This window comes from Haliaeetus leucocephalus, unplaced genomic scaffold, assembly GCF_000737465.1.
Source record: "Haliaeetus leucocephalus isolate CR32 unplaced genomic scaffold, Haliaeetus_leucocephalus-4.0 Scaffold678, whole genome shotgun sequence".
Taxonomy (NCBI): domain Eukaryota; kingdom Metazoa; phylum Chordata; class Aves; order Accipitriformes; family Accipitridae; genus Haliaeetus; species Haliaeetus leucocephalus.
In genome coordinates, this window is record NW_010973114.1 from 4634293 (window position 1) to 4659178 (window position 24886).

Consider the following 24886-nt stretch of genomic DNA (forward strand, 5'->3'; position numbering starts at 1 on the left):
CAGTGTAGCTTAACCCCCTGTTTTCCACCCTCTCAGAAGGGAATATGTGCAGAGGAGAAGGAGGGTCTGCTGTTAAATATGCTTGTCCAGTGCTGTGAAGGTGGGGTGCAAGTACACCGGTCTGAATTGGACCGTAAGGTCTGCAAGCGAGAAAAGAGAAAGAAAAGCACAAGGTTCGGCAGGAGCGATAGCAACTCCAGTTGGCAATAGCGAACCTGTTGAACCACAGCTAAAGAGGTAAGGATTTGGTTCCTGGCTCTGACATGCATCTGCTGGATGAGTGTCCTGGTCCTCTGCTCCCAGTACATAACCTGGGGATGACAGTATTACTTCTTTTATCAATGTATGGTGAGATTTTCCTGTGCTCTTACCTCTGGTGTGGTGCCAGGGCACTTAAACTCCCCGTGGAGAGCAGGTTCCCACGGGCAAGTCTCTGCACAGGGGCAGAAGGTCTTGGTTTTACTGCGGGAGCAACAGTAACTTGCCCCAGACATTCAAATTAAGAGCCAGATGTTGCAGGCTCTTTCTGGCAGAGGAACGAAGACCTCCTTATGCCAATACCTGCCCAGAAGAAGAGGCAGCTCAGTGCCAAGCGCGGGCAGCACTTCAGCCAGGGTGAGTGTCTCCAGTTGTCACCTTGCCTGGGGGACAGGAGCTCTGCCCAGCCTCTGTAGGGGCTGTAGTGCTGCCGTAACGCAACGGCACGTCAGGTTCCCCGGTGGGGGATGGCCCCGGAGAAAGTAAGCAGAGCTTGGTCTTACTGGAACCTTGTGTGTCTAGGAGACTATCTCCTGTCTGTGCTTCCAAAAAGAGGAGGAGGTCCCCGGACTGGTAATGGTGGTATCTGAGCGCATGACCGGCGGTGCCCCGCAGTCCTGTCCTTGGGTGAGCACCCAGTGTGTCCCCAGTGTGTGCCCTGGGTCGCTCGGAGTGGCACCAGTGCCTGGAATTATGGTGTGGGTGGCACCAGGGGACGAGGTGATGGTGTGCATCACAGATCAGTGATGGACAGGTAGGGTCAGAGACCTCGCAGAGCAGAAATCCCAGGCACTGGGGCTGTGTTCATAGAGGAGAGACGTCGCAAACTCTTTGGTATTTCAGTGTTGCTGAGCTGCCTGGATTCCCCTGTGAGTGAACAGAGAAGTCCTTGGACCAGCAAAGCTGTTTTCCAGTCTGCAGCCACCCTTCTGCTTCTGCACAAATGGGAAAGATGCCGGGTGCTCAGGCCTGCTATACCCTTCCCATGGGAGTCTCTGCCAGAAAACTGATGTTGTTTGTCTACAAGAAGAGAGAGGAGAGCGAGCAGGGCAATGCAAGAGAAATACTCTCTTGTATAACCTCCTTGTCCTGAAAAAGAAAAATCTCTGATCTTGTCCTAGAGCTGAAGAGAAGGAATAAATCAGTGTACTTCCTTCCACGCAGGAAGTCCGGATTTCCTTCCATCCAGTCCGGATTCACGGCTCTCTCCCCTGCACCTGACCGCTCTCGAGAAATGCTTACTTTTCAGAGTCATGCTCAGGTGGCACCAGCAAGACGTACTGGTGAACAAACTCCCCGTACCACAAGAAATGTAGAGATATTGGTGGCAGCAGGGCACCCTGCAGAAGGAAGGACGGTCCCATGGACTCTTACATGAAGATCCTGCCATTCTGGGAGGGCTTTCGGTCATGTTGCTCTTTCTCAGAAGAGACTCAATCCCAGCTAATTGCCCTACAGGCAGATCTGCAGCTACTAAACTGTATGTCGGCATGTGTGTGCGTGACGTGGCTTGCTGGATTTTGCCTACATTTGCCCCAGTTCTGGAGTCCCTAGTGGGAGACCAGATGAACAAGATGGTCGAGCTCTTCCCCAGGTCATCAGGGAATTGATGAGGTGGAAGAAACGGCAGCAAGAGAGCACTTGTCATGAATGGAGTGTGGGTTTCCTAACTTTTCCTCCCCTACACTGTTGTGCAACAGCTCACTGCCTACCACCGGAGGTGACCCTGTCATCGTACCCAGTATCCAAACTGAGCTTGATAACGGAATAACGGCATGTTTTAACATGCAGGACCACCCTGATTTGCGTTGGGTTGATGGGCAGCTTGCAAGTACAATGCTCTCCTCTGTGTAGATTTGCAACAACACCTGAAGGAGACTGTGTGTCCTCAGCCTATGTTTGATTTATGCAGGGCAACACGTTTCCTCCCACGCAAAGTTAGCAAAACATGCCATTTTGCTTGCTGAAAAATGAAGAGTGCAAAAGTCTTAATAAGGTTACAGTAGTGAAGCAAACAAATGTACTGTTCTTGCTGGGGGGGGGGATTAGCTTTGTACTTGGGAAACTTGTTCCTCAGTTGGCCGTGCTGTCTACTGAGACTTGGCACCCTGGCACTCATCCTGCCAGGTGGGGATACTTCTAATGTTTGCTTTTTGTCTTGTTTACTGATGGGCTGAGAAAAGCTCATTGGCCTTTATTACACTTGAGCTTTTTGGCGGTGGTAGACAGGGGCATTTGTTGTCTTGCTCATGCCCTCTAGTGTTGCACGTAACTGTTGGAGAACATTTCTAGGAGTCACCCGCTTTGCCAGGGTCCCATCGCTACAGTGTCTTGCTAATTCTGTAGCTTAAAAACAGAGCTGTTGTACAAAAAGATAACGTGAGCAAAGTTCTCGAGTCCATGTAGAATATGCACAAATACAACAGCAAACAGAACTGAGAGCGAGGACAGCATAGAATCGTAGCATCATTTAGGTTGGAAAAGACCTTTAAGATCATCGAGTCCAATCATAATCTTCTACTCCAGCTCTGAACAGCAGATACAGATTTCTTGGCCCCTCTATAAATTCAAAGCACTTGGTCCCTGGGAGATATGGTCCCAGGACCCAGGTGATACGGACGAGGCTCTGCAGACCATCACTCAGCAAGCAAGGAGATGAAGGGTCACCTGCCCTCAGCCTGGAAGCCATCAAACATGGGAGATGGTAGCGGTGGTGGAGGACAAGAGTGAAGGCCTTTTTGGGGTGTCAGCAATGCTGGGGAAAACCTGCTACTGCTCTTGAGTGGTCACTGCAGAGCTGTTTTATAGCCAACATCCCTTCCTGCTGTTGAGGCCGCTCCATTTGCCGTGTCCCTCACCCTCTGGTTAGCAGGCAGGCGTCCAAAATCAAAGCAGAGCAAGCTGTGCCCATTCTCTGTGAGCCGGTCTGCTGGCCAGGATGGTTTTAGTTGATGGGCCAGCTACGTGTGCTCATCTTACCATCACATCTTACCATCAGCCCAGCTCCCACGCTGCCCAGACCTGGTCTTCAAGTGGGGCAGCCAGGTGAGCCATCCCACCCTGGGACCACTGCAGCCACCAAGGTGGTCGTTGGCTGGTCGGGTGCAGGGAGGGAGGCTGCACCCGACGGGGTCTGTGGGATCCAGGTGTGCAGCAGCAAGATACGGGCTGGAAGAATGGGTTTGTCTAAATGGAAGACATCAGGGCAGCCCCATCATACAGTCCAAGTAACAAGTGCTAGGACGAGAAGAAATGGCCTCAGGTTGTGCCAGGGGAGATTTAGATTGGATATTAGAAACAATATCTTCACCAAAAAGGTTATCAAGCACTGGAACAGGCTGCCCAGGGAAGTGGTTGAGTCACTGTGCTGGTTTTGACTGGGATAGAGTTAATTTTCTTCATAGTAGCTGGTATGGGGCTATGTTTTGGATTTGTGCTGGGAACAGTGTTAACACAGGGATGCTTTTTTTACTGCTGAGCAGTGCTTGCACAGAGCCAAGGCCTTTTCTGCTTCTCTCACCACCCCACCAGTGAGTAGGCTGGAGGGGCACAAGAATTTGGGAGAGGACACAGCCGGGACAGCTGACCCCAACTGATCAAGGGGATATTCCAGACCATACGATGTCATGCTCAGTATATAAAGCTGGGGGAAGAAGAAGGAAAGGGAGGATGTTCGGAGTGATGGCATTTGTCTTCCCAAGTCACCGTTAGGCGTGATGGAGCCCTGCTTTCCTGGAGATGGCTGAACACCTGCCTGCCCATGGGAAGTGGTGAACGAATTCTTTGTTTTGGTTTGCTTGGGCACTCAGCTTTTGCTTTACCTAGTAAACTGTCTTTATCTCAACCCACGACTTTTCTCACTTTTACCCTTCCGATTCTCTCCCCCATCCCACTGTGAGGGAGGTGATGAGCAGCTGCGTGGGGCTTAGTTGCCGGCTGGGGTTAAACCTTGACGGTCACCATCCCTGGAAGGATTTAAAACACATATAGACATGGCGTTTAGGGACATGGTTTAGTGGTGGACTTGGCAGTACTAGGTTTACAGTTGGACTCAATGATCTTAAGGGTGTTTTCCAACTTAAATGATTCTGTGACTGTATGATTCTGCAATCTCTGCTGTGCACTTGCTCGCAAGGGCTCAAGGTGAAGGTGCTTGAAGACATTTTGGGCAGGAAACTTCTGGTCTGTCACCTTTCAGCATCCGTGTTGCTGTGTTCAGTGTTTCCTAACCCTATCGAAGCATCGTGATGGACTCTTGTACTTGAGCAATGGTCAGAACCTGTTCTACCCTTGAGACTACAGTTTAGCCACCCCGGCACTTACTGTTCATGCTTTGAGCCTGTTTTGCCACATTCCCTTCACCTCTTTGCTCCCAGAGGGTCTCTCTTCTCTCTGTGTCTGTGGCCAAAAGGCAGGGTGGCCAACAAAGGGCAACATGATGCTGAGGTCCCACCTGCAGTGCATCTCCATGGGGGTCTTAGACTGTCACCGAAGCCCATCAGCCTACCTGTTGTCTTCTCAAAGACCGCACTCTGCACTGGAAGGAAAAAAAGGAGGGGTGGGATTTACAAGGTGACACAGAGCAACCCATTGTCCCTTGCCGAACACATGGCTTTGGACGTCGTCCCCAGGCCAACGTCCAGGAGGGTGCCTCTCCTGTTCCCGTTCAGCTGGGACTTGATCTTCACAGGTAGCATCGCTCGTGGGGGTGCACAGCCATGCAGCCTTTGGGGCAGAAGAAAGAAGTTTCTTGCCAGCAGCGGTTGACTTTGGGGGGATGTGGATGGCTCTGGGGGGGGATGAGCTTAGCAAAGCAGAGCTGATGTTACCCCAGGCATCAGAGAGCACAGAGATGGGGATGAGGTCCTCCCCGCCGTGCCCGCTCTGCTCTCACGTGGGAGCAAGTGATGACGGGGGGGCATACGTGCAGCCTGCAGCAGGCGTTGCTGGTGGGCTTTGCGCCCATCCTTCTGTAGGCAGGGTGTCGAGTGAGTGATGGATACCTGCTTGCCAAGCGGAGGGATGAGGCAGGGAAGGGACCGCGTTTCCCACCAGCACGCTGCAGCGAGCGGGTTTTCACGTGGGCAGAGGGCTGGGTCTTGCGGTCCTGCCTCTGCTCGGCCCCTCGTCAGCCGTGATGCTCCGAGGCAGAGACGTCACCAAAAGGCAGAGGGGTTCTACTGGGGTCCCAAAGGGAAAGAGGGGAGGGAAGCTCGAGGCTGGGCTCAGCGGTGGCTTGTACCAGGGGGATACCGCGGGTGGTATATAAGCATGCATGGATGTCACCGGTTGCTTTTGGCTGCTGGTAGGTACAGACCCGCGCAGGTGCTCCTAAACCAGCCCTCGCGACACCGAACGATGCTTCTAGGCACTTAAATAATCGGTGTAATCTGGCCTGCCGTAGCCCTAGGAAACAGCCCCGTTGGCAGGGAAGCGGCGATGGGGGGGTGGTTGGTCTGCGGGGCCGGTGAAGAGGAGGGGGACCACTGGGTGCCAGCGGGTGGCACGTGGCTGTCCCTGAAGAGGGCATGTCACCCATGCATCCCCTGGGACCACACTGTGACTTTTTCCAAACCTGGTATACGCAGGGTTTGATCCTTGCACGTACCCACGCATCCCCTTTACAGGACACCACTCCCAAATTCACGTACCCTACTCCCAGAGCAACGGCTCCGCAGCTTCCTGGCTGGAATGAGGCCACCTAATTTGGGAACCTCTATTCCAGCAGCACCCGGGGACGCTCCCACCCTGTCGGCTTGTGAATTCCCGGTGCAATCACCAGCCGTAAGCGCTCAGGGCAGGGACCGTGCGCCCTGGTTTTGCGTGGCCGTTAGCGCGTTGCTTGTCCATTGGCAATGGGGGGTAGGACGCCATCCTCGAGCTGCAAGTTGGGGTGGGGGGAATTTGAAGCTTGCGGCTCCAATGCCCCCTCTGCTTTCCTTACAGCAGCCTGGGTGTCTCGGGGAGGGGCGTTAAGACGCAGCAGCGGTGGTTTTGTGCGTTATCCTACGGTCCTTGGGATTTCTGTCGCCAATGAATCACGCTTCTGACCTGGAAGCGCCGCTGAAGCCGCCAGCGCAGCTGATTGATGCTCTCCGGGCTGTGGAGCAAAGTCAGACATCCCCAGTAATTCTCTCAGACCCCTCAGCAGTCTCCCATGTCGGTTGACCGGGCGGTTTTGTTGATGGATGGGCCCTCCTAGACCCGAGCGTATTTTACCAGCCGCCCTGGTGCCTGTCGGATACCGGCACAGACGACAGTGAGCTGTGGTTACTCATTGCATAGGAGCTTCTTGCTCTCCCGAGGGAAGCTTTGCTTTTCCCATCGCCGCGTGAGCGCCTGTGGGTCCCCGTCTGCAGTTTCCATCACCGCCAGAGCCACTGTCGGCACGGGGCCGGGGGCTCTGGCTGGGAGCCGGGTGGTACCCAGGGATGCTCCTCAGCACCTCCACTATTAACTTACGTCTGTAAAATGCCTGATAAGTAATGCTTCCAGCTGCCTACAGCTAAGGATTGCTTTCACCAACTCGCCCCTGGGCTCCTAGTTGCCAGCAGGCACTTTTGGGGTGCCCAGCAGGCAGCTGCAGAAGGGGAGGAAGGGTCCATGCTGGCAGAGGCATGCATACCCCCCTAAAACCCTTTTTGCTCCTCCACGACAGCCTCCCGATGCCACCTTTCCCCAGCCTTCCCTCGCAACGTCATGAAAATCAGATTTGTGATGGTTTTCTGAGCATCTTCGTGGGGTGAGAAACCCCCGGAAAGGATCGCCTTTCCATCGCTCATCCTTTGAAACCATGCAACTCTAGGCTTTGGCAAGTAAAGAAATGGAGACAGGTGAGCTCTCCTTCCCCTGGCCGTCAAACAGCAGCCGCAGAGAAATGGCAGGAGGGCACCGAGGAGGGAAGGGAGTGCTGGGGCTTGGATTTATCCGAAGCAGCTCCAGTCTCCTTCCCGACTGCACGGGGGCTTGCTGTGTTCTCCTGACTCAGTAACATGCTGCTATTTAATTAACTTTTGACTTCTGGTTTAAAGGAGCAGTGCACAAAATAGTTATTTACTTCATTTGGAAATTCTTTTAATCGTTACCATAATTATAGCTTCCTCGTCTTTTTTTTTTTTTTTTTGGATATTTTTCGTAGCAGGGGGAAGAGAGGGATGGAGGGGGAATATTTGCCGCTCTCCTTGTGGTTATCACATCCTTCAAATTACTAAAAGAGGCTGGGATAATAGGTCTGGTGATTATATATAGGCACCATCTGCTCTGTGGCTGCTTCCTATCAAAGTGCAGTTAGGAGAGTGCAAGAAGGATATTTTCTCTCCAGCTATATTAAGACTCTGTTTCCATCTCGGCTCCAAAGCAAAGCTCTCTGCATGCAAATGGATCAAATGCGCTATAATCAATGGCTCAGTTTTGGCAGCCTTGAAGCTGAATTTTTTTTTTTTTTCACTTTATTTTCCCCTCAAGTTTGCTGTTCCCGTTCGTTATGCAATTTTATTCGAGGCTGGTTGCTCTGCATTTGATGTTTTCTTGTAACCATAGTCCCCCCCCTGTTTGCTGAGCAATATAGTCTCGTGTTAGCCGGCGCAGAGATCTGTGTCATAACTCGAATGCAAGGCAACATCTGAGCAATCAAGAGGATGACGAGGGCAGATTTTTAGGATGCATATGCTGTCGGTATGTAGAGGAGGTGGAAAGCTGAGCTGTGTTAATTCGGGGCAATAATGGGAAAGAATTAATACATGTTTTATGATGGCAGCTGTGGCTATCCCATTGCTGCTGGGGACTTTTGGGGAGCACTGCAGAGCTTGGTACTTGTGCAATACGGGGAGTCGTGAGGTGTCCCTGCTGAGCAGTGCCTTTTGCATCTTCTCACGTGGGGAACTGGATACTGCATTTGCCCCTCAGTAGCCTCGGAGACCCAACGGGCTTTTCTTCTCTCCTGGAGTGGGTAAGATTTTATGCTCTCAGAAGAAAAAGATAGGGGAGAAGGAATAAGACATGGCCAGCCCAGACAGAGGGTGCTCGGGGTGGGACGTGCGAGTTCCCGAGAGCTGGAGGCCAGAGGAAGCCGGTAAGGCTGAAATGCAGAGGAATTTGTCTTGCGAAATCCGGGCCATGGTGCCTATGAGAGAGGAGGACTAAATGGCTTTTTTTGAATGAGTGAAAGTGGGTAAAAAGAGACAAGGGAGGAGAAAGTCCCAGATGAGTCGGTGAGGATAGAAGAGGCTACAGTGCTGTAGCAAAGTCCTGTTTCTTTCTGGACGAAACTTCCCCGATGATGGTGGGGTGATGACCGCGGGGCGTACGTCGTGTAAGACGCACGTTGTCCTCCTGTATTTTGTCACTCCTAAAGGCGCACTGTCTCCCTGCCCTCACTCCACAGATTCTTAATGACTCCTTAGGGATTATTAGATCCCAGTTTTGTGGGGCAATTCCAGAGGTTTCGCATTCACCCCTTCCACTCGACTGGCTTAAGACCCTTTTCTTACTCCCAGTTTCCCACAGGTTGCATATTGCTATGTAAAGGATGTACGTCTTCCAGCCTGGCCTCCAGAAATGACTGTGACTGATAGAGGGGTTTCTCCATCTGAAGTGGAACGTGCGGTAGAAGCTGACGCTGTCAGTGGTCTCAGATGCTCCTCAGACCAGGGATCTTATTAGCAGCTGATGGAGGCAGTGGGGAGCACTGGCTGCTGGTTCAGCCGAGCAGATGCTTTTGGACATCTCTTCTGGGCAGAAAAGGACCGTAGGAAGGAGAGTTTCTGCATCCCAGCGCCATTTATCTGGCTTGATCCACGAGCAGGGGAGGAATTTCCCCCGGGAGCCCCTAGCAAAAAAATCAGTGAATTCTGGGATAATTACGGAGGCTCGGTTCGGCACAGCAGCGTTGTTCTTAACGGACTGGGATTCCCCAGGGGCGAACGCTGTTTTTTCTGTGGTTTGCGTATAAATGTATGAGAGAAACCACATTTATTGGCCTGGCGATCGGGGTGTTTCGTTTACCCGGAAAGCAGCATCGTTTAGGGCAGCGCCTTCTTGCAACGCGCCTCTAATCCTCCATCCCCAACCCCGATTCCCACCTCCCCCAGCCGTCATTTCGTGCATCCTTTTGTCTGCGAGTTAAATCGCGGTCGGGATGCGCTCCTGGTCTGTCTTGCTCGCACCTTGCTGGATGCTTTGGTGGGAAGCCCCACGCAAGGACCTCGAAAGCAGCTCCCCAGCTCCTGCTCCTCGGTGAGACGAGCTGGCCTTCCTTCCCGAAATGCATCCCGTCGGATTGCTGAAGCCAACCGAGAGCTGCGTTTACACGTCTCTAGATGCAGCCCCTCTCCTTCTGCCACGCAAATGAGTAAATAACAAGAACAGCGGTTCCTGCCGGAGCCAAACAGCAGGTCCACGCGTGCTCGTGCCGTGCAGGGGCTCACGAAATCCCCTGCGGTCAGCAGAGACGTCCCCTTCCCCGGCTGAGCCTGGATGGGGCCTCGCATGTGCTGCTCGGAGAGAGCAGCAACAAACGGGTTATTGTTTCTCTGTCCAGTTTCTCGAACAGGAAACTGTGTTTAAAAACGTCATTTTTTTTAAAAAAAGTTTGCTTGAGAGGCTTTTCTGCAGTCTGTGCTTCTTCCTAATTTCTCTGCTTGAGGCAGCACTCTGCTTGTATCTTCTTTTTTTTCTTTCTAACATACACAACTACCTGGTGGCTGCTTGAATTTAGGACCCTTGGTTTCAGCCCCCCTTGGCTTATATCAGCGCCTGATTCAGAAGCGAGGACATGGTTTATCCGGCACCGTACGAACACAGTTAAAGTCACAGCCACAAAACCCAGGGAGGGGGGGAAAAAAAAAAAAGGCACAAAGAAAAGGCTCCAAGGGTTAGGGGATGTTGAGCCGAAAAATGTTCCATCAGGTTCTGCTTCGGCCACGCTGGAGCTGCCTGCGGTGGCGTGGAGAGCGGGTGAATGAGGTGCCCAGGAAGGAGGCTGGGTGCCAGCCGGGCAGCGTGACCCACCGGCGGCTGTTTCCAAGGGTCCTGGGCACAAAAACGCTGGAAAAAGCCGCGAGGGTTGGTCTGCCAGCGTGGGGGAGCCTTCCTGGAGGGGACGATGCTTCGTGAGCGGGGTAGCAAAGGGGAGGCGGAGGAGAGGACCGAGCTGAACTTGGCGGTTGCTTTGCGAGGGGAATCGCAGGAGCTGCTCGGTATTTCCCCTCCGCGGGGGTGCCTCCGGGCTGAACAAGAGACCATGTGGCCTTGGTGGATTAAAAACATCCCCGCTTTCTATAGCAAATCGGGGTCAAGCTGCTGCTCCAGCTACCTACAGACCAGAAAAGGAATTGCACACGATCGGACAATGCCTGAGGATGCACCATAACCAGCTTTGCAGCCAAGAAGTGCCATTTTTAGACTAAAGACAAAAAAAACCCCATCTCCCAAAGAGTTCAGCGTGCACCTTGCAGCACCTTTTCCTCTCTCCAGCCACGGGGAGGACGTTGTTCTGAATTGTAATCTGCTGTGTGGATGATGCGCTGGGATAAGGGGTTGTGAGGTTGTTGTAAAGATCCTCTGGGTGTTAGGGACACGGTGGGGACCATGCAGCGTGGAGGGCATGCCGGGACCGGGAACGCTCCTCTGTACCCGGCAATGGATCTGGCTGTCGGTGGAAATGCTCACATCACCCCCACGTGCGTCTCGTCAAGGACTTTTGCGGTGCTTTAAGCCCGATTTAATGAAGGGTGCATTGGGGCAGAGGGAGGGTGAGCGCCTCGTCAGCCGTCGCACGCCGTGTGGAGGAAGGTCTGCCTGCAGAGCCCAATTCCTCAGCTCTAATTACAGGAATGGGTGGCTTTTCCCTTCTCAGGCTGAAAAATTGGCCCGAAACCCTGAGAAACCACAACACAAATGTCTGACGCTGTTCCACATGGTCTTCGGCGAACAAAAACCCTCTTGAAATTAGCCCTTGCTACCAAAATAGGCAACACCACTTCAGAAAGGAAGAGAAAAAAAAAAAAAAACAAAACTAAACCCAGGGCTTCACGGGGAAAGCACTTGCAGCCTCAGAGTTTCTATAAGCACGTTGTCGTGCCTGCCAGCCCAGCCAGCGTTCGGTCCGTGGTAAAGCCAGTTTTGCCCGGGGAGGTGGTGGTCCCGCAGGGATGCTCCTCGCTGCTCCATCCCTGTGGCAGCATGGTCTGCAGCCGCCTCCTGCGATGGGGAGCCCAGCACACAGGGATGGTTCCATCGTCACCATCACTCCTTCTCCATCCTCTTTTTTTTTTTTCTTTTCCCCTGGAAATATTAAGCCGAGCTGGGTTTGAAGCCTGAGAGCACTTCGGCAATGCTTCGTACATCTCAGCACGGTTAGCTCCAGGTTATTTATCACATTTTTTCCCTAGGATGCAAAACATCCCAAGCTCATCTCAAAGGCCTTATATTTACCAGCATCTGCTGGGTTGCAGCTGACCCCGATCGGGAGGCCACGAGGAGCTTCCTTGCAAGGAAACAGGTCTGGCGTGGGCTCAGCACAACCCCTACAGCCGTTCAGAGCCGTGGTGGCAGAGCAAAGAGGCGATTCCAGCCCATTGATCGCGGGGAAGACCGTCATCTTCTCTGGTCCCCATCCCATCGGATACCCACGTGGAAGGAGCCGGACCAGGCAGTGCCTTTGCAGAGCAACCGGTGGGTCCCTGGGGAGCGGATGGCTCTTGCATCGCCTAAAAGAGCCTGCGCCTGGCAGGAAAACGCTTCTAAACCAGAAGTGGGTCACACTTACAAGTTGTAGGGGATCCGTGTGCCAGCGTGGCTTGCATTTCGGAGCGGTGGTTTCCTCTCTTTGTTCGTCCGGCTCGCACCGCCGCGGCACTCAGAAAGGCAGGCGTGCCTCTGGCCACCTCCTGGAATCTTATCTTACCCTAGAAGAATATATTAGATTTCCTTTTTAAATTAAAGCTTAATATTTTTGTAATAAAAAAAAAAAAGAGGCTTGAGTGTAAGGTTATAAACTCACACTTGGTTTTCTTCGGCTGAAGTTAAAGCACGTGTGGACCATTTATTTTAGCAAAGAGACTGAAGGCTTGTCCCAGCTCGGCCGTCGGCAGCCCTGGGTTCACCTTGGACCATCCAAAAAGCACACAGGATTGTCAAAAAGCAGGGAAGGACCTACAGTAAACCGACACTTTGAAAATCATTAGCTACATCCTCTATTTCAAGAAACTGAGGGCAAGAACACAAGCAGCAGCATTAATAAATAGGTGCATTTATTAATCCCCTTTCTGAGGGTTACAAATTAAAAGAGGGAGAGGTGTGTGCATGCCAGGCAGGTGCCATCCCGGGGTTCTCAGCATTTTTGAGCCTGAGTGCTGATGAAAACTGGTAAGAGGGTTTTCAAGAAACTGTGTTGCTCACCGGTGTCTGTTACAGCCAGAAGGGCTTAAGCAGAGCCTAGCTAGGCAAGTGCTAAGAGCTCTTAAATAATCTCTATCTGGTACCAAGATTAGCTGGGGTGGTTTCAAAGAGCTGGTGAGTTTTTCTGCTTGTAGCATCCTTTGCAGAGGAATTAACCCTGCCCCATCTTGTGAAGTTGTGTGAATTGACTCACACAGTAAAAATGCTTGTGGTTGAGTAAAACGTGGTCTGTTGGACTCCAGCGTTGCGTTATCTCAGGGAAAGAAGTGGAACTAATTTTTATATGTTGCACTGGATGATTTCTAATTGTTCCTGGCCATCCTGTGGAGTTCATTATTTCTCCTCCAGCCGACACAGGCTTCTAATTAGGGGACATAAAATTAAGATGGAAGAGCAGCAGTTTGCAAGGGTATTGCTGCTCAGGAAGGAAGCTGGGCTGGATTTAAGCCAAAAATAGCCTCTCATTTGCAAGATTTTGGTGGGGAGAGAATGGCTTAAACGCTGCAGGGTACCAGCTGCTGCCTACACCCTGTAAGAGGGAGGACTAACAGAGCAGCCCTTAGCCTCCTAAAAAGGGGCAATTAGCTCCCGTCTTCCTTGCCTGTTCCCCTCCATCTCTCATTCATTCAAGAGGCACAAATATTTCCTAAACCAGAGATTTTCCTACAACAAATGCGGGGTGGCTTCTGTCACCCCAGCCATGCGACCACGGCGGGGGCAGCAGGCACAGAAGGGGCTCTGGGCAGTGCCGCTGTGATGCTGAGCCCTGCTGATGCGTTTCAACGGATTCATCAGGTTTTTTCCCATATTTCCGCCGTAATTATTTTTTTTTAATGCTAAATATTTTTTTTTTCTCCTGGGAGGGTGATGTGACATCTACAGAGCCCCCTTATGGTGCTGCTTTTGGGGTGCAATCGCAAAGCCAAGAGCTGGAATAGCTTGGCCAAGACCTTCTTAAATCCATCTATTTCCCCATCAGGATGCATCACAACTTTAGGAAATATAAGACCGCTCTGAAAACAATCCCCTGTCCTCATTGACATGCTTTTCTGGCAGGAGACTTCTGGAAGATGTTTCTATAGCTATTTAATGGGAGGGGAACAAATTCTTCACCATAAGCCATCCCCTTGTTTCCCTGTGCGGCGTGGTGTTTGTACTATGTGCTGGTAGAAGAAGATGCTTTCAGAAATGGGAACAATTTAGACGTTGCAGAAATCTGCAGGTTTTTGGCCTCATCCATCAGCTGCGTGTGGCACCAGCTGCTTTTTACAGGTGCTTAATAAAAGCAAACAAGGTCTGGTGTTTTTCTCTCCCCTCCTTTTATAACCCCACTACTTGCTCATTTTCATTCCACTTCTGGTCAGCAGGGATGGCTTTGATGGTGGGTTTTCCTCCGGGCTTTAGCTGGGAATTAAACTTTTACAGCAGAGTACAACTGGCTGGGGGTTTTCCACCAAGACTCATTTATATTTGGAAATAACAAATGGATGAGCCGGAGGAGTGGTTTTGATGAATTCCTGCCAGTGGAAAAAAGGGGGTTAGGGAGCTTTGGTGCTTTAGGAGGAAAAGCAGCGAGAACGATGAATTTCCCCCGGGTTTTGTACAGAGTTAAGAAATTTGATTTTGAAAGAAAAATTGAAAAGTTTTTGCTTCAGTTTCATATGGGCTGAAAGGTCATCTTAAGCCCTCTGCCCACAGGTTTCCCTGGAGCAGAAAAACTGCTTTTCAGATCATCTACCCCGCAATGAAGCTTACAGCCACTAATTTTGAGAAATGAGTGTCTTTCTGCAGAATTTGCTCTTGTCTCTAGAAATGAATCCTTTGTTAACAGACCAGTGCAGATGTTTTGTTAGCCGTCACGATGTGAACCCCACACCTGTACCCAGGGGCGCGCTGAAAATAGCAGCGTTGGCTTGGGTTTGCTGCAAACCAAAAAGGACCTTCCCGTAGCACTGGATCCAGAACTTGTCCCAGTTATCCCAGCAGGTGATGAGACACGGCTCGGCTGAGCGACGGCTAAATCCAGAGATTTTTTTGGTCTCAGTTATCAGGAAACAGCCCCCTTGAAGTTCAACTAATTTCACTGAGAGTAACTGCAATAAAACATTAAACAAGTGTTTTACATCCTAAGTCCGTACATTAAAATACATTAGCTGCATTTGGGGTTTAACCAGCAGTTTAGTGACTTTGCGAGTGATGGAATTTGAATTTTGTTAAGCCAACAGACCAATCTTTTCATATATTTTTCATTACAGGAAACAAAGATAGTTCGTCCATATCCATCTTTTCCTCTAAATACCGTGTATTACCCCTACTAACCAACAGACCCAAGAAAAAGATACCTAAATCTTTAAGGAGATAACTAAAAATGAATCAGATGGTACAGAAGAACAGCAGTGAAAAATGGAGACTATTCAGTAAAAATTTTATTTAAAAATCTATTCAAGTTGCAACACTTCTACCAAAAAGTGTCAGAAGATCTATGATTTGGGGTTTTTTAATACTTTAGCCTACATAAGGCATATTTCTGTACTTGACTGAAAGGCAAGTAAATACCTACCCCCTGTAAAGCCTTTCTGGAGAAATAACTCCAAATCACAGGAGTTGGTGCATCGCTTTTTTCCTAGCGGTGTTAAAAGTTATTTGTTAAAAACAAATTGAACTTGGTGGTATCAAAATTTCAGCCAGGAAGTACAAACCCATCTACAACTGGGAAGGAAAAACAAATCCAAAGCTTTCCAAAGATCATTTTTGGGGGGATTCAGCCTCACCTCTTAGTCGTGGGTGTATTTTCATGGTTGCTTTGGGTGTTTGCTTTTGTGGAGGGTTAAAAGGCGCATGCTTGGAAGCACACGTGATGGGCAGCTGAGCTGGGATGCTCTCGTTGCTGTTGATAGCTCAACTAAATGCAAGATCTTAGTAGGACTCAACAGGGCTTAGACATTTCTATGGATGACAAGTACCTCCGTGATGACGTTAGGCAGATGTGTAAATGCTCGTGCTTCAGTGCATAAGCCAAGTCCTAACCCAAAGGGAGGGACAGAGAAGCTGCCCCTGGGTCTGTGTGAGGACATTCCCGTCCTGGGGATTTTTATGCCTTTCCCAGAAAGATACAGGTCCGGATGATTCTAGCGGGGCGAGTTTCATGGCGAGAGGCAGCAGCCAAGCACTCGGCGCTTTCGCGTGCTCAGGTTTGCTGTCGGTACATGACTCTGCATGGGGAAAACCTCCAGAGCTGCTCAATTTTTTTAATTTTTTTTTTTTTTTTTCCTAGAGGTGCAATCCACGCAACGCCTTTCCTTAAGCAACCCGACGTAGCTCATGTAACCCCATCTCCTTGCAGGTACTCCCATCCCCTTTGCTTCCCGGGAGGCAAAGCGAAGAGCTCAGGGTAGGGTCCAGCTAGCCGCGGGCACTGCAAAGCCATCAGCAAGGCACTGTGGCCAACCACCACGCATTTTATAATTTCATTGAATTTTTTTCGGGGGACTCTGCTGCATCCCGGGCCGCGAGGGGGGAATAACCTCTTTGATTTTTTTTTTTTTTTTTTTCCAGTTCTCTCAGGCCAGACACACCACAGCCCTTTGAAACGCTCTGTGTCCCTTACCCCACCCATGAATGTGCCAAACCAACCTCTAGGACATGGATGGATGTCTCATGAGGACTTACGAGCTAGAGGACCCCAGTGCATCCCTTCCGATCATGCCCCCCTGTCTCCACAAAGCAGTGTAGCCTCTTCGGGAAGTGGTGGGAGTGAACATTTAGAAGATCAGCCTTCCGCTCGTAACACATTCCAGGAGGAAGGGAGTGGGATGAAAGGTGAGTGAAAAACCAGATGCCTCCCCCTCCCCATCCCCAGCACCCAGAGGCAGGAGGGGAAAAGCCTTTTTCCCGGCAGCGCGGGGCTCGGTTGGCGGTTTTGGGCGAGAGTCCTCGTAACCAAACGGGGCCTTACGGCGTTTCTTCCCGGCTTAGGAATTTAGGTTTAGGGGAATAAGTTAGGTTTTCTTTGAAGCAGCGGCTGGTCCTGATCTGACGTCTTACAGTTGGGTGCCGGTGGGCTGGTTTTGCCCCAAAATCCTGCAAGCTGCCAGCTTTCCAAAAAGCTGGATTTTTGCCATAGCCTGGGGCTTTTGGCTGCGAGTTGTGCTCTTTTCTCTCTCTTTTTTATTACGGTGGAAAGTAGCTTAGCATAAGTTTAGCAAGCCACGTGAGATTCACCATTGCGGTGTTTGGTACCCACCAAGTATTTGGGGAAGTTTCGGCTTAGGATACTTGTTTGCAGCGAATTTATCCTGTGTATTTCAGTTGTTTTTCCCATTACGCCTGCATTTCACGGAGACTCTAAGCAATAAATGTATGTGATCCTGTTGGTAAACAAGGCAGAAACGAAACCCTATTGCTGCAGTCAAAGATGAGGCGCAAACTTCAGGCTGTAGCGGAATAAATAGATAAAAACTGGGCAAACACACAGGCTGTATATTCCTGTGAACAGACAAGATGACTGAAAATGAACCCGCAGCCATCAGAGACTGATTTAAACAACTGCAGTTTTCAGTAATGCAAAGCAACTGAACTGGGTAAAGACCGATGATGTATCAGAATAAGGGACTAATTGTATTTTTTAAATAGTCACAAGGTCTGATTTTATTCTAATTACAGACAAATCTAGATAAGTGTAAATCTCTGTAACGTGGAACGGCGTTTGACTTGGCACTGTATGACTTAGATGTGCGTGAAACAAACCGGCGGGCAGGCTCGGCAGGGTCACCACGAGCGTGTTGAAGACTAAGCTGCGATCAGCGTGAAGGGTCCCCAAGGCTTTCCATGCCTGGGGCCGGATCCTGCGGTCTGTCAGGCCAGGGAGACCCTCGTTGGGAGCAAGCGGTGCAGAGGGGTCTGTTTAACACTTCAGTGTTTCTCCGGGTTTCTGCCGTGGAGCTGGCAGGGAGACCGTGGGGAGCTTGGCTCCCCGTCATCCACAGCTGCAGCTCCGGGACCTGCGTGGGTAGAAACTTCCCCGTGCAATGCAAATCAATCCGTACAGCCAAATCCGCAAAACCCAAAGGCGCTATTGCCCAGGTCGTCCACATGCAATAATCAATTAAATAAACTCTGCATATTAGGACAGCCCGTTGGAGCTGCGGGGAAGGTGGCTGCCCTTCCTCGGGCCATCCCTTCCCGGGCGTCCTCCTTCTCTGGAAGCAGGTTTGCAAACATCTAAACCTGATTCCCTCCATTGCCGAGTCAGCCAGTTTGCTTTTGTCCCGCTGTCCGGGGACGTGCGAAACAGATGTCTGCAGCCTCTGGTGTCTACGACTGTCGTGTCCTTCCCCCCCCTCTCCGCTGTATTTTCTTCAGACTGAAGCAATCCAGTTTCTTCCCAGATGGTGTTTTCTAAACTTAGGGTTGTTGTCGCTTCTCTCCGCTGGCTTTTTTCCAGAAAGTCCATATTTTATTGAAGGTGTGTTGCCCAAAACTGGACTCGGGAGCAGAGCAGAGACTTGCTTGCCGTACAGCCAGCGTTCCTGTGGCTGTATAGCTCATCGTCCTCAAATAACACACCGCTGAGGGCTGCGTGTGACCCATTGTATCCCCACAGCTTTCCTAAAAAAAAAAAATGTACTGCCCGTTCCCTGCCCTCGCTTCGTGCCGTTTCTTGTTCCTACAGAAACGCACAACTTTGTGCATTTTTATTGGGTTGCATCTTATTTCATCCAGACCAGTTGCTCCGTTTGCCAAGTCCCTTCTCTGAATTGCAGCCACGTCTCCCCGAGCGCCTGCAGGCTCTTGGGGCTTGATGTCACCCATGCCTCTGGTCAGCCTCCAGGGCATCCAGGAGGATAGAGGGGAAAACAGAACCACAACAGACCCCCATCCAACATGGCTTAGCAGTTCATCTCCCCCAGTGTCCCCTGTTTCTCTCTTTTCCATCTATCTTCATGCTGAAGGAAAAGTGCCCTTTGCTTTTTTCCTGACCCCTGGTTTCTCCAGGGGGAAATACAGACACTTTGTTCCCTGCAGAGCCCGTCCATCTGTCTGTCCATCTCGTCTTGGGGCACAGCTCGGGGTGCACCGGGTTTGGGTAGAGCTGAGGGTTTCTGCTGCGAGTATGTCCATGGCTTAGCATGGTGTGCCATAAGGGCACTTCTGAAGATGTCCTGTGTATATATTGGCCTTTGTATATATATATAATGGCAGAGTGAATTGTTTTCCTTTTAAATTTCCATGCCGGTACCCAGATATACACGTGCCAGCCCAACTCTGGCATTTAATGCCTGTAGGTGACAATGTCAGTGAGCAGCGTGGAAGTCCTCGCTTTGCTGCTCACGTCAGGCACGGCGTTTCTGACAGCCGTGCCATGACTTTGCAATTAGCTCCCGGTAATCGGTGATTAAAGCGTAGCTCCACAGGCAGGCAGCTCACTGCTCCGTGGGGAGCGTTAGGAAATTTGACTTTCCAAGGACTACGAAATCGCCTTAGATGACCTTGCACCTCCCGGTTGCCTCTTCCCCGAGGGAAGGGGGAAAGCCCCACCACTGTTCCCCTGTGTGCTGGGGTGGTTCCTTCTCCCCAGCCCGCTCCCAGGATTGCCATCCCTGCTGGCAAAGGGGCTCTGGGACCGTCGTAGCTCCCCAAAATTAGGAGGTGGTCCAGGGAGGCTTGATGCAAAGGGAAGGAAGAGCTGCTTCTGCACTCTGACCCTCTGCAAAGGTTGGAGATGGGTTTTCTGCAGGGTTTAATGTCTTAATGAAGTTGCAGCTCTCTTCTGAAAATATCTCCATGGGTTTTGCCATCGGCACAGATGTGTGCCAAAGACGTGTCCCCAGGGGACGCGGGATCAGGTAGACTTTTATTGTGTCGTCACTAAAATGGCACGGTGGTGTGTTAAAATGAAGTTGAGTGTTGAGCCTGCCAGTCCCATGCTGGAAACAGAGGGCTTTCTGCTAACAGCTTTTAATTTTTTTAAACAGAAGATCGTTTTGAGAGGCCTCTGGTAGCAGTTTTTAGGGCTGTTGTATGTTGGGACTTTTGGAAAACGGCAAAGTTCAGCTGGTCCATGCTCAGTAACTGCTTTGCCCCCATGTTTGGTGTGGGGTTGATCTCCTTCTGTGCAGCATTTGAGAAATTTCATTGAAACACGAATCCTGATGTGTGTCAGAGGACGGAGAGTGTGAGCAAAACGCAGCATTTTGGGGCCGTTTGCATACTCTGCTTGGATGCGAGCGGGGTTTGGGGTCAGCCTGGGCAGTGGGCAGCAGGAGACTTGTGGCAGATGTAAGAGTTGCCTTAGGGGACCAAACCAAAGGTCCATCTTGCCCTGTCCCCTCCAGCGACGAGGTGTTGGTTTGGGAATAGCTCTGTGACGATCCTTGACTTGCATCTGGCACTCAGCAACATGAGGCTTTCTGGACACACCAGGGGATGTCCCCAGCAGTGGGACTGTCCTCCTCGCATCATCTCATCACGTTCCAAAGCAAGCCTGGCCTCACACTTTGCAGTCGGATCGGCCTAGAAAACCTTTGAGGTTGGCTACGTTAGCGAAGGTTATTGGATGTGGCCATGGAGGTTGTCCTCACGCTGGCCTTGGGGATGGTGAGCAGAGCACCAGCACCCACAGCAGCCCCAGCCTGGCAGCAGAAGCACACAGTGGGTAGAAATCCCTCCCGAAAACGGTGCCAGCCCCCATTCCTCCTCCTCCCTTGGTGGAGGAAGGTTGGGCAGAGGAACCCCATCGGGTTAGCCTCACTGCCAGCCATCGCTCCTTCCCCTCAGGCTCTCCTGCACCGTCAGCCCCTGCCTTGCTCTGGGACGTGAGGTCCACCACCCACTCCACACGTATCCCATACATCGACTCGGGGACCATCAAAGAGAGGGGAAGGTGTTGCTGTTAATTTGTATTTAGCCCCAAAAGAGACGTTTCCTGAGCCTCCACCTGCTCTCTCCATTCAAGGTGTGGGGTTTGGGGCTGAAACACTGAGTTTTTGTTGTTACTGCACCCCACGTGGGTTGAGACGGGGTTCCCGGGTCTCTCGGTGGTGGGGAACGGGATGAGGACTAATGGACAGGGGTATTGCTGGGAGCAGAGCGCGTGAGCTCGGTAGGCTAAGGCAGAGCTATTGTCAGGTTGTAGGTGCTAAATAAAGCAGGTCCCGATTTGGCATAACGTTTGAAGCCTTTAGGATGCAAAGCAAAAGCGTCATCACGGGCACGGCGTTGTGCTGCAGCACAGATATCTGCAGCCCTCCCCCCCCCCCGCTTGTGGGGTGTCACCACAGGCCCCCCAAACCTGCGAACCCCCAAGTTGCATGTTGCAGAGGAAGGATTCCCCTCCTGGGTCCCTCCCTTTGAAACCACATTGACGTCAGGAGGATAAAAGTATTTTTGGGTACCCATCCAGCCAGGCACAGGGGTGCTACACTGCAGATAACGACTGGGAAGGAAGAAGTCATTTCAGTTAGTGCATTTTGAGGTCCCAAGTCACGCTTCTGAAAGAGGTTGTGGGACCATCTTTGATGGCACGTCATTTTTCCATGCTCAGAAAAAAGATCTCTTTATTTCTCTTTAAACATCATTCAAATTTTCAGCACATACCATCTTCCCTCATGCCATAAATCAGTGTCTGCCATCTGCAGAACAGCCATTTGCTTGTCCTAAGCTCAACCACACCATTAGCTTCGGCGGTTCCCACGTTCCTGGGAAAAGGGCAGCGAGGAGCTTGGCGTGCAGTGGCACGACCCCAGCTCCCCGTGGGCTAATTCCCAGCGTCTCAGCCACAGAAACCAAACCTCTGAGGACATGTCCTCATCCAGGGGCTGGTTCCTCCTGCCATCCATATCCATAGCACCATGTCCTCATCCAAGGACTGGTTCCTCCTCCTAGCATCCATATCCATAGCACTATGTCCTCCAAAAGGTCCGTGAAGTTCAGTAAGGTGTCTGAAGGACCGGTGGGGTGGTGGACGGCACCTAATCAACTCCTCGTGTTGCTGTTGATGCTGTCGCGCGTGGTTAAGCGGTGTCGTGAACTCAACGGGAGCTCTTATCTCCTTACCTTTGTGCTGCAGATGTCCCAGCCTGGCTGAAGAGCCTCCGGCTGCACAAGTACGCCGCTCTCTTCTCACAGATGACGTACGAGGAGATGATGGCCCTCACCGAATGCCAGCTCGAGGCACAAGTACGTCCCACGTCGGTCGTAAAGCAACCAGCCACGGTCCCGACGCTTGGGCAGTCGGTCGATGAGATGCCTCTGACGCCTTTTCGTGTCTTCATGTGGAAGGCGTTTTGCCTGCAGGTGGTTGGGAAGCAGACAGAGAAAGGAAAATTGGGTCTTGGGGAGTGAAAAAAAACCACATTGTACCTGAAAAAGGCCTTGTCCCAGATTTCTTACTGGAGTCCCAGCATGAAAGTCCCATCACTGGGAGCTGCGCTTGGGTTTTTTTCCAGTTGGGATTAAGTTCTGGAGTTTCAGGGACGCAGTCTGCCCTACCCAACTCCTTTAAGGTCAGTGGAGCTTTGGTGGCCAAGTGCCTTGTTAACCTTTGAAAATGTTCCTGCTTTGAGATTTAGCTCGGCATTATCCTCAGGATGAAGAAAGCCGGTCAGCACCTTTGCTTTCACTGTGTGAGATGTACCAGGGAAGGGCAGACTAGCTAGAAATCTCTATATTCAGCAAGTCTCTAAGTGATTTTCTATGATGTCCCCCGCTAATCCCTGCATGGACTCAGAAATTTGATTAATTTATAGCAGCCCTTTTCATTTAGGGGAGGAAGGATTTGGGTTGACCTGGCTGTCCTGTGGAAATGTTAATGTCAGGTTTTGTGCTGTTTTTGCAGAACGTTACCAAAGGCGCAAGACACAAAATAGTCATCAGTATCCAAAAGCTAAAAGAAAGACAAAACCTGCTCAAATCTTTAGAAAGAGTAAGTAATCACAACCGCTTTTGTATTACTTGTTTTTCAAGAAGCGAGGAATTAATTTTGGGGTGAAGCACTCTTCAGTTACACATATAGTTGGGATCCTTTGCAGAGAAATCTATTGTTGGCTTGGCCGCCTCTGAATGATGTCTCAAACATTTCTGTACCAGATGCAAGGTTTTATTTGGGGCTATATTTTGCAGAATGAGTCCTAATCCATCTCCACTCAGGCAGCTGGGATGGATATGCCCTGCAGGACTGGTACAAGCCCTGGCCAGCTCCAGGGTGCTCAGAAACACCTAGGCTTTGAATGATGGGGGGCACCATCCCAGCGACACCGACGGAAGGTGGTCGCCCATCTGCTGAACTGTGGTACAGGACCAGCTCTAGCCCCAACAGCCGTCGTGGTCCTCTCTGCCGCTGGAGAACCAGCTGGGCAGAGCCTTTAACCCCTGGTTATCCCTCGCCCACTTGCTTATCTCTGCCTTCTTGATGCCACCGTCCCTCTCGTGAGACCCTTCCGTGCGTGGGGTCAGCGCGTGGACCCCCGAGCCCTGCCCCTACCTCTCCGTCCCCAAAAAGAGATGGGATTTCCCGGTGTCCGTCAGGTCGAGGGCCACTGTGCTTTTCTGGAGCATCAGATGGATAACCTGTCCTCAGATAAAAAGGCAGACACCCACGTCAGTGCCTGAACAACATCTCAAATTTCCAAGGAGAACAAACAGAAACTTCTTTGTCACTTCAATAAAAGCTTAATCTCTGCAGAAATGGCTGTCGGAGAAGCAGCAGCACCACAGACTTGCTGGGAGCAGCTCACCCAACCTCTCGCTATTTATTATCGCAATATTATATTATATTTAATTGCACCATCTTCAAACAGCAAGTTGCAGAGCCTCCCACTAGGGGCTTTTAAATACTCGTGTGGTGTGTTGCTGTTTATTGGTGTTTTCGTTAGCTCACTGCTTCACTATTTATTTATAATATGGGCTTGTACTCAGAGTATGGCAGGAGCTAATAAAGCCATATTTACCTCCGTATATCGATAATAACTATTAAATCCAAGAGACAGCCCGCTGGATTGAGCTTGCTTTGGCGATGTGTTTTCCAGATGATTACACAGCCTCTTCCCCCGCTTTTCCGCCTGGGTTTTGAAATATGGTATTGATTGACTGGCATGGTGCGGGAGCTGAAGCCCAGTTCAGCTGACACAACCAGCCACGCACGCTGTAAAATACAGGCAAAAAGTGGCAGGGACTGCTTTTGAGCCCTCCTGGGGTGGGTTTGAGCTGGGCTGTGACCGTGTCCCACTGCTGGGGCTCAGAGCTGCCTGTGAGCTGCCTTACTTGGGAGGAGACGTCTCTGGTTTTCCAGGCTTCCCATCCAATTTCTTTTTGCTAAACAAGAGCATGTGTGGGACTTAATTTTTTTGGGCAGTGTCTCACTGCTAAAGATTGCTGCTTTCTTGGAAAGAGCTGCTCCACCCCTCTCCCCCAGTTAGCAGAGCAGGATTTTTTTCCCCAAAAAATAGTGCCCAGCAGACTGACACCAGGTCTTCAAGAGAAGTGGGGCTGAGACGTCCAAGAGCAAGCTGGGGGGGTGCAGCAGGAATTAGGGAGAGCAACCACGTCAGCTGGCTCACGCGCAGCCTGCGTGCCCGCTTTGTGTCTCTTCCCTAGGCACAGCCAGGACTCGCTCCAAAAGCTGCCTCTTTCCAAGCAGCGTCCCACGAGCCAGACCGTGCAGGAGCCTGCAATGAGCTCTTCTGGTCCAGGCTACATTAAAAAACAAAATGCAATTATTTCCCATCAGCGGGATGAGGATCTGACCATAGAAAGGGGTTTCTTGATCCACACTATAACCGAGAGCAAGGCTGGGGGTGTACCCAAATTCTCTCCCTCCGGCGTGGACCTCCCCCAGGATCTCCGAGCTGAATGTTTTTGCTATGGGGATATAAGTTCACCTGCAGCCTCGTGTTCTCCCCTTCTGTGTCTGACCACAACACACCCTGCTCCCCTTGAAACCCTCCCTTTCCCCTCTGCGTCCGCTCCCCCAGCCCATCCCAGTGTGGGCTCCTGCATCCCAGCGTGGTCCTGGACCCTGTGGTGGTCCCAGGGCATAAGGATGCTACGGCAAGCTCTTTGGGATTAATAGAGAGCCAGGCTTGAAGGCAGTGCTGGAAACTGGAGACAAGCCCACATTTAAAAATACAGTTCTAATTAAATAGAGCTGAAATGTCGTGAGCGTGGGATTGTCTGGGGAAGGAGCAAGATACTCGCTGGTCCGGCATTGAAATCTCACAGGCTCAGTCGCTCT

General features: G+C 51.1%; 1 protein-coding gene across 2 annotated transcripts in view; it reads left to right on the forward strand.

Annotated features, from left to right (window-relative positions):
* Positions 1–24886, forward strand: part of SAMD4A (sterile alpha motif domain containing 4A) — a 102328-nt gene that overhangs the window by 65832 nt on the left and 11610 nt on the right. The window contains exons 3-5 of one of the 2 annotated variants that reach the window (XM_010579796.1): positions 16213–16476; positions 21725–21834; positions 22493–22579. In XM_010579796.1, coding sequence (XP_010578098.1) covers positions 16213–16476; positions 21725–21834; positions 22493–22579 — 461 coding nt within the window. The remainder of the gene's footprint in view (positions 1–16212; positions 16477–21724; positions 21835–22492; positions 22580–24886) is intronic. The other variant, XM_010579797.1, reaches the window with a different exon arrangement.